General features: G+C 45.7%; 1 protein-coding gene across 3 annotated transcripts in view; it reads left to right on the forward strand.

Annotated features, from left to right (window-relative positions):
- Positions 1-4,927: 4,927 nt before the first annotated feature.
- Positions 4,928-12,680, forward strand: part of CTPS1 (CTP synthase 1) — a 31,918-nt gene continuing 24,165 nt past the window's right edge. For all 3 annotated transcript variants that reach the window (XM_049878943.1, XM_049878944.1, XM_049878942.1), the window contains exons 1-3: positions 4,928-5,046; positions 8,709-8,888; positions 11,150-11,320. In XM_049878943.1, the coding sequence (XP_049734900.1) occupies positions 8,723-8,888; positions 11,150-11,320 (337 nt within the window). In that variant the 5' untranslated portion in view covers positions 4,928-5,046; positions 8,709-8,722. The remainder of the gene's footprint in view (positions 5,047-8,708; positions 8,889-11,149; positions 11,321-12,680) is intronic.

Consider the following 12,680-nt stretch of genomic DNA (forward strand, 5'->3'; position numbering starts at 1 on the left):
TGACTTGAACAGGAAAAATGTTACTCAGAGAAGCCTCGATGGGGAAACAATTAGCAAGATCTGGTGATGGGTAGAACAAGAGGGGCAAAACACAAAGAGGATTTGAAGTGCATTGTCCTGTGTGTTCTCGAGAAAAGACGTTTAGATTTGTTCATTTTTTACTTTCAATGTGTAATACAGTGACAACGATGGCATTTGCATTACATTAGCAGTGAGCCTGACCCAAGCCATGGTATTTTTGATCGCCTCATATGCATGTGAAAGCTGGACAATGAATAAGGAAGGCCAAAGAAGAATGGATGCCTTTGAATTGCGGTGTTGGTGAGGAATGTTGGACTGCCAGAAGAATGAACAAATCTGTCTTGGAAGAAGTACAGCCAGAGTGCTCCTTGGAAGTCAGGATGGCAAGACTTCGTCTCATGTACTTCAGACACGTTGTCAGGAGGGACCAGTCCCTGGAGAAGTACATCATGCTTGGTAAGGTAGAGGGTCATTCAAAGAGAAGAAGACCCTCAATTAGATGGATTGACACAGTGGCTGCAACAATGGACTCACACATAACAATGATTGCGAGGATGGCGCAGGACCTGGCAGCATTTTGTTCTGTTGTATATAGAGTCACTATGAGTTGGAGCAGACTCGATGGCACCTAACAATAACAGTGAGAATTAAATATGCTAGACCCTGGTTATTAAAAGGTGAACAGACACTATACCTGATAAAGAAATTGAGGCACAGAAAGGTTAAGTAATCTCATAGAGATTGCAATCTGGTGTGGAGGAGACAGATGAGTAAAGAGGCAACTTCAACACACTGTGATTAATGCCTTAGGATAAGCATCAGGCACTCTACAAGCATGTAAGAGGGGTGCTGTCTTAGGCTGGGTTCCTTAGCTACGAAGTCTGAGATGAGATTCTTGTACAGGTGAACGAATGAGGGCATGCTCTCAGGTGAAACCTTTAAGGGAGTGTAAGGGCAGGAAAGAAGTTGGACAAGATATGTGTTTACCTCAGGGTCAGCAAACTTCGGCCTCCAGGGCAAATCTGGCCCACCACCTATTTTCTGTAAATACTTGTAAAATTTTATTGGAACACAGCCACCCTTGTTTAATTTATGTATTGTCTATGGCTACTTTTATGCTACAACTGCAACAGAGATTGTAAGGCCCACAAAATTTTTTTTTTTTGGCCCTTTGAAGAAAAAGTTTGCTGACACCTGGTTTTGCTGAATCTAGCCTCATCTGGATCCCAAGGGGAGCTCTAGAACACGAATGGCACTGCAGAGTTGTTCCACCTGAGGACAAAGGGGTTGGCCTTCTGTACCCTTGTACAGGGCTGTCTTCAGGGTCCTGTGCTGAGAAGGACCCCATACTTAAAGTTCAGGGGAGAGGTCCAGGCCAGAAATATAAATTTGGGAGTTCTCAGAATATAAACAGTATTTTAAAAGTCTGGTATTTACTTTGGAAATCTATCTGTTGTTATCTTAAACAGTTAGAAATAGAACTACCATACAACCCAGAAATCCCACTCCTCGGAATATACCCTAGAGAAACAAGAGCCTTCACACAAAAAGATATATGCACACCCATGTTTATTGCAGCTCTGTTTACAATAGCAAAAAGCTGGAAGCAACCAAGGTGTCCATCAACGGATGAATGGGTAAATAAACTGTGGTATATTCACACAATGGAATACTATGCATCAGTAAAGAACAGTGATGAATCTGTGAAACATTTCATAACATGGAGGAACCTGGAAGGCATCATGCTGAGCGAAATGAGTCAGAGGCAAAAGGACAAATATTGTATAAGACCACTATTATAAGATCTTGAGAAATAGTATAAACTGAGAAGAACACATACTTTTGTGGTTACGAGGCGGGGAGGGAGGGAGGGAGGGAGAGGTTTTTTTTACTGATTAATTAGTAGATAAGAACTGCTTTAGGTGAAGGGAAGGACAACACTCAATACATGGAAGGTCAGCCCAATTGGACTGGACCAAAAGCAAAGAAGTTTCCGGGATAAAATGAATGCTTCAAAGGTCAGCGGACCAAGGGCGGGGGTTTGGGAACCATGCTCTAAGGGGACTTCTAAGTCAATTGGCAAAATAATTCTGTTACGAAAACATTCTGCACCCCACTTTGAAATGTGGCGTCTGGGGTCTTAAATGCTAACAAGCGGCCATCTAAGATGCATCAATTGGTCTCAACCTACCTCGAGCTAAGGAGAATGAAGAACACCAAGGTCACACGACAACTAAGAGCCCAAGAGACAGAAAGGGCCACGTGAACCAGAGACCTACATTATCCTGAGACCAGAAGAACTAGTTGGTGCCCGGCCACAATCGATGACTGCCCTGACAGGGAGCACAATAGAGAACTCCTGAGGGAGCAGGAGATCAGTGGGATGCAGACCCCAAATTCTCATAAAAATAACATACTTAATGGTCTGACTGTGACTAGAGGAATCCCGACGAGCATGGTCCCCAAACCTTCTGTTGGCACAGGACAGGAACCACCCCCGAAGACAACTCATCAGACATGAAAGGGACTGGACAGTGGGCAGGAGAGAGATGTTGATGAAGAGTGAGCTAATTATATCAGGTGGACACTTGAGACTGTGTTGGCATCTCCTGTCTGGAGGGGGGATGGGAGGATAGAGAGAGTTGGAAGCTGGCAAAATTGTCACGAAAGGAGAGACTGGAAGGGCTGACTCATTAGGGGGAGAGCAAGTGGGAGTACGGAGTAAGGTGTATATAAACTTATATGTGACACTCTGACTTGATTTGTAAACGTTCACTTGAAGCTCAATAAAAGTTAATAAAAAAAAAAGTCTGGTATTTAATCATTCTCATGTAGAGAATAATTGTAAAGAGGGAAGAAATATTAGGACTGAGCTGTAGCATGTACCTATGTTTACAGGTTAGGAAGAGGATCTAGGAAAGGAAACCCACACAGAGAGGCCTGTGAAATAGGAGAAAAACCAAGAGAAAGTGCTTTCCCAGAACCTAGTAAAGAACAATGGCAAGGATGGCATAGGACAGGACCAGGCAGTGTTTTGTTCTGTTGTACATAGGGTTCCTGAGTAGGAACCAACTCGACAGCACCTAACAACAACAACAGCACCTTCATTACTTTGGCAAATACATTCTGTGTCTATTATGTCCCACAGAATGTGTGGTCATAGAGCATCTCTAAACACATCCCCAATGTTTCTTAGACTTGGAGCTGAGGGCAGCTTGGGCGATTTGGCAGGCAGGGTAGGAGCGTGGTGATCTAGAGTTGGAAGGAGCCAGAAGCCTCTCTTTCGGGCCACTGCAGAAGTCTCCTAACTATTCTCTTGGAATCTATTTGAGTGATTGTTCTGAAACACAATCTGATTACGTCACACTCTTCCTTTAAATCCTTCAATTAGAATATATAAGAACTTGCCACAAATTGTTTCTGGGGAAGAAAATAAGAACACTGAGGTACAGAGGTGGGAGACTTACTTTTCATGTATACCCTTGTACAGTGTTTGGGAAAAAAAAAAATTAACCAAGTGCATGTATTCACTATTCAAAAGAAAAACAAAACTTCCTCCTCAAAAAAGTTGCTATGGCTTTCCACTGTCTCTTAACATAAAAAACAAACAAACAAAAAAAACGTGTTGCCATCGAGTCAATTCCGACTCATAGTCGACCCTATAGGACAGAGTAGAACTGCCCCATAGGGTTTCCAGGAGTGGCTGATGGATTTGAACTGCCAGCCTTTTGGTTACCAGCCAAGCTCTTAACCACTGCACCACCAAGGCTCCATTCCATTGTGCTTAGGAGAAAGAAAATCCTTAACTTGGTTTTATAATGCTCTGTGCAGGCTGCCGTTGCTGGCCTCTCCAGCCTGATCTCACACTACAGTAATCTCTTTTCAACCAGCTACACTGGCCTTTCAGTTCAGCTGGGCTAGGCTCTTCTCCATCTCAGTCTTTACACATGCTTTTCTTTCTGCCTAACTCATTCTTACTCCCACCTCTCCCTCCTCTATCTTTGCCAGTAAACTTCAGGTCTCAGCTTTAAAGTCACCTCTGAATCCCCAGTCCCCACTCGTCAGTGGTCAGTCCCAGATGGGGACTCCCCTGGCACCGGGCACATCAGCACCAAGCAGTTATGAAAATCGTAATAAATAGTGTAACTAGCTGATCAGTTTGCCTCACTTCATCTTTAGACCTCTGGGAACAAGTCCCTGTCGGTCTTGTTCACTGCTGTGTCCCTTGGTGCCCTGTACAGTGCGTGGCACATGGTGTGTGTTCAATGAATGTTAGCTGGATGACCGATACGTCTCTAGACCCTTCGTTCAGGTGTCAGGGCAGATGTGGGGAAAAGAAACTCGTAGGAGGGAGCCACTGCCCAGCAGCCCTCCTGGACTTCGCTTATAGAGGCCAGGGTGACACTGCCGGCGACCCTACGTTCAGAGGGCCTGGCGGGAGAGCTGGGCTGGGGTCGCACCATCAGGAGCCGTGGTCATGGCGCTCACAGGTCGCACGTTTAAATACACGATCAGATGGATCTACCTGGCAGCTCCTGGAAGGCGGGTGAGAACTTCAGCAGGCTGTTGGGGAAGGGGTTCGGAGCCAGGCGACGGATTTGCTAGGCGTGAGTCACAAAACGGCCTCCTCCACCTCAACAGAAAAAGCTTGGACTCCCAACTGCGACAAAAGATGCGAGGCAGGAACGCCACAGCCTGCTCAATTTGGATGGCCAAAAGACCCCGGAGCTCGGGATGCACGCCCGCCAGGCCCCCCAGAACAGCTCGCCGCGGGCCCAGCCGGAGAGCGGCGCCCACCCCGCGCCTGCGCACTCCGGGCCCGGCGCCCCCTCCGCTCTCTGGGCTCCGCCTCGCGAGGCGGGTCCGGCAGCTCCGCCCCGCCCCCGCCCTCTGCGTGCGCACCGCCTAGAGCCCGCCTCCGTGAAAGGCTGCCGGCGTATGCGGCCGGGCTGGTTCACTGGCTGCTGGCGGCTCACCGCGCGCATTGCTGACTTAGTTCTCTAGCTGATTTGAAGCCGGTGTCAGGTAGGCAGACGCCAGGGACCCCGGGGGAACTGTTCCTCCATGCAGGAATCGGTGGCGCGAGAGCAGCCCGGCGCGGGACTGCCACACCGCCGGGTGACAGACATTGCTCCCCACCAATCAGGGGTGAGGTGGCTCGGCCTCTTGCCCAATGGGCTGCGTCCCTAACTGGAGTGGGGCGGGCGGCCCGGGCCGACGAGGAGCCGGCTCCCGCGCGCGGGGCCGCGTGGCCGCGCGTTGGTGGGCCAGGGGCCGAAGGGGCGTGGGGCGGCCAGAGAGGCCGCAGGTCCTGGGCTTCGGGGCCCGGCAGCGCTCGTTTCCGCCCGGCCCGGCCCGGCTCGGCTGAGTCAGAGATGACTCTTGGGATGGAGAGGGCCGCAGGGGCGCGGGAGCGCCCTTTTCTCAGCCCCTTTCCGCAAGAAAGCCCCGGCGGCCGCCTCTGTTGGGGCTTCCCTGACCCTCGACCCTCCGGCCTCCAGGCACGGGCCTGGCTTCCCTGGATGAGAGGTCAAGGTCCGAGACAGGCCCGCCCCGGTGGAGGATGGGTGCGGGGCCTAAGGGCGGCCCCCTCGGCCCTGCCGTGTGCGTGGGGACGTGGCGCGCCCCGACTCCCGTGGGCGGAAGGTGCCTTTGAGCTCGCCGGGCCCGTCCCCCGCCCGGTGCTGGCCCTGTGGGCCCCACAGCAGTTCCCCTCCCTCCGGCTACCGGCAGTGAGGATGCTGGCATTTAAAAGAAGTTGACTGCGTTTGAGTGGCGCGGTTACGTCCACACTCATTATGATTTTGGATGTTCAGCGGTCCTCTGACTGACACAGGCGATGCGGAGATTATCACCCCCATTTTACAGACCTGAGAACTCAGGCTTTTCGGACTATATATATATATATATATTTTTTTTTTTTTTTAATTAAGCGACTTGACTGAAGCCTTGTGCACAAGTGGTGTAGCTGGAAGTTGACCTCAGAACGTAAAAAAAAAAAAAAGCTCAGGTTCTAGATGGCGATTTTTTGTCTTTTTTCCCCCATCTTTGTTGAATTCCTCTGCTGCATCTTGATTTATATTGTTACATGTGTGCGTGAAAACCTTCCACTATCTCCCCATCACCTTCAGAATAAAATTCACAGTTGGGCTTTTCAGGTTTCTGCATGATTTGGCCCCTTGCTTAGCTTTCCAACTTATTTACCACCTTCTCCAACACCATCCTCTTCTCCAGCAGAATTGGCCCTATCCCTGTTTTAGATGGCCCCTCGCCTTCCTACTCATGCTGCTCTCTCTGGTCCCTTTCCCACACTTTTAAAGCTGCTTAGTCCTTCAAGGTCCATTGCAAATCTGAGGTCTACAAAGCAGGAGCAGTCTCCAAGCTGGACCCTCCTTTGATGGGCCATGGTACTTTACCTTAGTGTTGACACTGAAAGCTTTCTACTGTCTCTTCTTCCCCTTTTATACCCTTCACATTTGGTCCATCTGCTTTTCACCACCACTAGATTATTCATTTATCTGTAAATGCCTCATGTCTCTAACTGGATGGCCATAACTTGATATGGGCCCAAATCTGATTAATTTTTGTGGTCTCCACAGTGTCTAGCATAATAGCTCAAACATACTACGTAGCTGGTAAATGTCAGCAAATGAGTTGTCCCTGCCTCCCACCTGATCTTTGTGTACGTGGGGAATATTTATTGCCAGGCACTATGGGAGACTGCAAGAATCTTCCCAAAAGAATAGAACTGGAGCATATCAAATGCAAATGGATGAGATTAGTCTTCTGGAGAAGTAACCTACTCAATAAAGAGGGTGGCTGAAGAATTTCTAGGAACATCTAAAATTTAATCAGTGGAACCAGGGTATAGTCTCAGCAAGGGTTATGTCTAGTTAGCACGTATCTAAATGTAGCCATGTCTGATAGTCATGTGTCCCTAGGAACCTTTCAACTGTAAAATGATGGTCAGGGTGGTCCCCCAAATAATAGGGACTTAGGGTCAAAAAAGTTAAGGGAAATGGCATACGGTATACCCTATTTGGGAGATCACAGTGTGCGTTAAAGAAACCAGCTGACTTTGCTTAAGCAGCGTTTCTCCAATTTGTTTATCCATAAAACCCATTTTGGGACTCTCATATGCATTTTGTAGAAGCCATGGCACATGCTTTTGGGAATACTGCAACAGAGGATAGAAAGCAGGACGTGGTTGGGGTGGGTTCCTTGCCTTCCTTGCCGGATGAGAGGAAAGACATTCTGAGCATTCTTACCTCCTTGCTAAGCTCATTCATTCCTGCCTTGAGAAATGGCTCATGGGGGGAGGGATGCTCTAAGCCAAACTCCTCAGTTTCCTTGTTCCTTTCTTAGCTTATTTTTATTATATCTTGGCTTCACATGGCCTGTTCCTGGAGGAAGAAAATGTCCTGGCCATGCCAAAGAAAGCATTCTCTGCTATTTGGTAATTATTTTTTTCATTTTGATCACATTTGGGTTTGCTGACCAAATGATGTTTTTGGGCCTCCGAAGCTGGGGACCAGCAATAAACCCTTCCTGACAAGTCTGTTGGTATCTCCTCACCTGGTCTGTGCTGTTTTCGCCTGCCTCTTGACTGCTGTCTTTGCAGTCGTCCCTTTTTATCTCTCCAGTCTGTTCCTTCCATTCCTTGCCCTGACTGTACTACTCTTTGAATTTAATCTAATCTGCCTTCTCTTTGAGTCCTCTGCTTATGATGTGCTTCACATTGGTTTATTATCTGATGTCCCCCCCCCCATACAGTCTCTCTTCACGGCACATCTGGGAGGGATTAGTGATAAGGAGCAAGTTGTTAAGGAGCAAGTTGTTATTAAATGACAGTTGAGAACTGCATATAATTAAAAGAAAATTTTAGGTTTATCTGCAACCCTTAAATGTTGAAGTCTTAGTCTCTCTATCCTTTTATTCTCACACTTAACCTAGAGGAGCTGTATTTTCTTGACGATACATTGTAGTTTAGCCAAAGTCCTTCTTGCATTGAGGGGAGGGGAGGACAGAATTGGAGTGCTAATGTTTTTTCCTTTCATCTAAGAAGTAGCCAGGCACCTAGGTATACCAGCATCTGGCAGTGATGGCAGCCAACATTGGGGCATAGTGTTCTATCAACAATTTAGAGCTTCTTTTTTTTTTCTTAAGGTTCACTCTCAAGGTTGTTAGTTGTTGAAGCTTTAAACTTAAGCTACATTATTTGAGTAACAGTTTTTTTTTTTTTTAACTCATATTTGACTAAAGTTATTCAGTGTTCCAAGATCCAAATATTTGTTATCCCATTTAAACCTGGCAGCAACCTTCAGGAGTCATATTTTGACAGACCAGGAAACCAAGGCTCCCAGAAGGCTCATAGCTAGTTAGTGACACAGCTGGTATTTGAACCCAGATAAGTTGATTGATTGAGATATATTTTATCTGTAAGTTTTTCTTTCTCTTTGGTTGCACGCTCAGCTGCTAACCAGAGGTTAACAGTTGGAGTCCACCCAGAGGTACCTCAGAAGAAAGGCCTGGCAATCTACTTCCTAAAAATAGCCATTGAAAACCCTATGGAGCACAGTTCTACTCTGACACACATGGGGTCGCCATGAGTCAGAATCAACTCAACAGCAACTGGTTCTGATTTTTAAATTGAGATATGTTTTATCTGTAATTTTTATTTTTCCCAGGTCAAAAAATTAAAATGAAGTACATTCTAGTTACTGGCGGTGTTATATCAGGAATTGGAAAAGGAATCATTGCCAGCAGTGTGGGCACAATACTGAAGTCATGTGGTTTACATGTAACTTCAATTAAAATTGACCCATACATTAACATTGATGCAGGAACCTTCTCTCCTTACGAGCATGGTAAGCAAAATGCATTTCTTTCTTTCTTTTTTGGAACAATGATTGTGTAGTATGTGGAAGGAAACCCTGGTGGCATAGTGGTTAAGTGCTACGGCTGCTAACCAAGAGGTCAGCAGTTAAAATCTGCCAGGCGCTCCTTGGAAACTCTATGGGGGCAGTTCTACTCTGTCCTATAAGGTTGCTATGAGTTGGAATCGACTCGACGGCACTGGGTTTGGTTTGGTTTAGTACGTAGCCTTTAGAAATTGTGTGCCTATTTTGTATAACCTAACTCCCAAAGATCCTTAGCATAGCAGAATGATGTCTTTCTTGCCTGGACAAAGGAAGCAGTAGAAATGGTCTCTTGGTAGCTGACTGAAAGTTTGTCAGTTTGCTTGAAAAAAAGAAATCTGGTGACATAATAACCTTCAAATATTCAAGAAGAGGGATTGTGTTTATTCTTCATGGCCCCAATCATTAGAAATAGGATTGGTGGATACAAGTTGTAGGGAAATAAATTTTGGCCCAATATAAGAAAGAGCTTTTTATTAGCAAGTGCTCTTCAAGAGTGGGGTGTCCAGCTTTAAGAAGTCGTGAGTTCCCATCCATAGAGGTGTTCTACCAGAGGCCAGATGGACACTTTGTAGGGAATTTAAGCAACAGATAGATGCTGGATTTGAATGATCTGTAAGCTAGATTGTTTTGCTAAAGGAGCTTGGATGGTATAAGCCAGGCTTTCTGAGGGGAGTGAAACAGTTGAAACCTTTAAGGGAGGATAGAAAGATAGCATTTTGCTACTTTGTTATTACTGAGTACCTGTCAACTGTGTGATGTATAACCTTGTCTCCAATACCTGTTATGGATTAAACTGTGTCCCCCCAAAATGAGTGTTGTAAATCCTAGTGGTTAAGAGCTATGGCTGCTAACCAAAAGTTTGGCAGTTCACATCCACCAGGTGCTCCTTGGAAACTCTATGGGGCAGTTCTGCTCTGTCCCGTAGGGTTGTTACATGTCAGAATCGACTCGCTGGCAATGGTTTTTTTTTTTTTTTTTTTTTTGGGTAACCTGTGGATGTAATCCCATTTGGAAATAAGATTTTCTTTGCTGTGTTGATGAGGCCACATCAGTGTAGGGTGTGTCTTAGACCAATCACCTTTGAGAAATAATATGAGTAGATTAGGCACAGAGAAGCAAGCAGAGATGGGGAAAGATAGATGCCACACCACATGAAGTTTGCCAAGGGACTGAGGAACAGAAGCTGAAGAGAGACAAGGACCTTCCCCCAGATCCAACAGAGAAAGCCTTCACCTAGAGCTGGTGCCCTGAACTCAAACTTCTAGGCTCCTAAACTGTGAAAAAAGAAGTTTTTGCTAAAGCCACCCACTTGTGGTATTTCTGTTATAGTAGCACTAGATAACTAAGACAATGTCTAAAGATGAATTGCTTAAAATTGGGAGTAGATGTGCTGTTAAAACATACTTCTCAGTTTCAAAATTCTGTAATATTCTCCTGATGTCTAATGTTGGGGTAAAAATCCTTAGAGTAAAAATTCTTATGTAACAAATAGCGTCAGGAAAAGATCAACAGACTAGAGTGATTTTTAACAGAATTCCTTAGCGAAAGAGGAGCTATTTCTTTGAGGGGCAAAGTAAGACATTTTTCTTTCCCTACTTTTAAACTTGACTCCCATCGTGATGGTAGGAATTCTGTGCACAATTTTTAGAACGAAGCTTCAAGAAATGAATGTTAAGCAAAGGAATAAGGGGAAACTTCTCCACTTTCACAGCTTTGTTTAGGATTAAAGTATAGCCCAGAAGCTGGTTTATAATCAACACAACCTTAATATATATATATCTTATATAAATTTTGAATCACATCATACTTTTTTCACATTTTGAACCTTACTTTGCTCTATTAGGAGAATATTTTGAAAATTGGTTTTCTGTAAGCAGCAGATACCATCCTATAATAGCTTCCCGCCGTGAAGTCCCATGTACCCACAGCCTTCTAGGGGGTGATTGCCTCCACTTCATGCCGTTTCATATCTCTTTCAGATTAAAAGTGAGTTTGTTGACAGGCTGGAGGTGTGACATCACCTTTTGGAGAATGATTGGTCATTTTTCTTTCTTTTGTGCGTATTTAGTTTTCTGGAAATACATTTCTTTGCCTCATATCATGTTAATGCAGACTTTGTTCTATTCGAGTGTTATACTTTGGGACTCCGGTTGTGCCATGGTACATGTATTTTTCACTTACGTAAATATTTTCACTGTTCCCTACAGGGGAAGTTTTTGTGTTGGATGATGGTGGTGAAGTAGACCTTGACCTGGGTAACTATGAGCGGTTCCTTGACATCCGCCTCACCAAGGACAATAATCTGACCACTGGAAAGATATACCAGCACGTCATTAACAAGGAACGCAAAGGAGATTACTTGGGGAAAACCGTCCAAGGTAATGTTGGGTTTACTTTTAAGATGTTTAGTTTCTTCTAAGTACCTTTTTTTTTTTCTTCTTTTTTTTTGCAATTTCAACATGGAAGTGTCAGGTGTTACTGAAACATGCCTTCAGTTGATAATTTAGAGTTGTATGCCGTTTACTCAGAAAATCACTTAGCGAGGCCAAGGCTGCTCTGTGCATGGTATGGGAGGTGTCAGCCTAGCTCAGGTGGCATGATTTGAGCCCTGAGGGCTGTTGTTTTTATACAGTGAAAATGATGCGTGAAATGACACAGACAGCTAGATTAGGGCGTTAACCTAAGGGTGTGTGTGCTGTGGGCCTGGCACTTACTGTGTATAGATGGTAATAAGGAAACAGACATCCATTGCATGGTTTTCACTCTGTTCATCAGTGCTAGGTGCACTGTGGGGGTGATGTCTGAGGTGGTCTCTGGGCCCTCCTGAGCTTTCACCACACAGCTCCACTTGCATCTGTTTGATGTATTGGGCTTTTTACAAGCATTGATTTGAGAAAAGTGTTCTGCTTTTAAAAAGGTGGGTTTGGAAAACTACTGGTCCAGTATCGTGGCATAAGCTCAAATGTTGGGGGTTGCTGAAAAGTGGCTGAGTTATGGGAATAAATCTGCTCTTGGCTTAGACTTTACTCAGCTGAAAGCTGAGGGTCACACGTATAGCTGGCTCTGGCCTAGGGCTGCCCTGGGCAGATTTTGGGCTAATTGGGTCATGTTTGGATCTTAGCTCTGCCACTTACCAGCTTTATGAACATGGGCCAATTACTGTCTTTGAGACCTGGTTTCCTTTTCTGTAAAACAGAGACAATAGCAGTACCTACCTCCCTGGGTTCTTAGGAGCTAAGTCAGTAAAGTGTTCCCTGAGTTTCTGACACACAGAAAGGGATCAACTAGGAATAACAATGATTGTGCTCATACAGCTTGTTGCTCTAGGCCTCCAGCACATTCATTCATTTATTCATTCATCGTATTGAAGGCTCACTGTGGTCAGAGCCTTGCTAGTGCTGGGGATACATGATAAACAAGACCAGTGCAGTCCTTGACCCTGTGGAGGTTACCTTGTGGGCGAGACAACAGCTAAAACATGGTATCTGACAGGAGCTGTAAAGGAAATAGATGGGGTGGGAGAGAAAGGGTGACCAGGGAGAGTCACTTGGGACAGGTGATCAGGGAAAGCCTCCAAGGAGAGGATGTTTGAGCTGAGAGGCCAGCCATTGGAAGAGTGGAAGGAGGCGGCCTTGGCAAGTGCAGAGGCCCGAGGCCAAAAAGGGCTTGGTCATTAAAGGAGTGGAGGGTGTTGAAGTGACTCTAGGGGATGGTGGGAGAGGTTGGCCAGGTGGGCTG

Source organism: Elephas maximus, chromosome 3, assembly GCF_024166365.1.
Source record: "Elephas maximus indicus isolate mEleMax1 chromosome 3, mEleMax1 primary haplotype, whole genome shotgun sequence".
Classification (NCBI taxonomy): Eukaryota; Metazoa; Chordata; class Mammalia; order Proboscidea; family Elephantidae; genus Elephas; species Elephas maximus.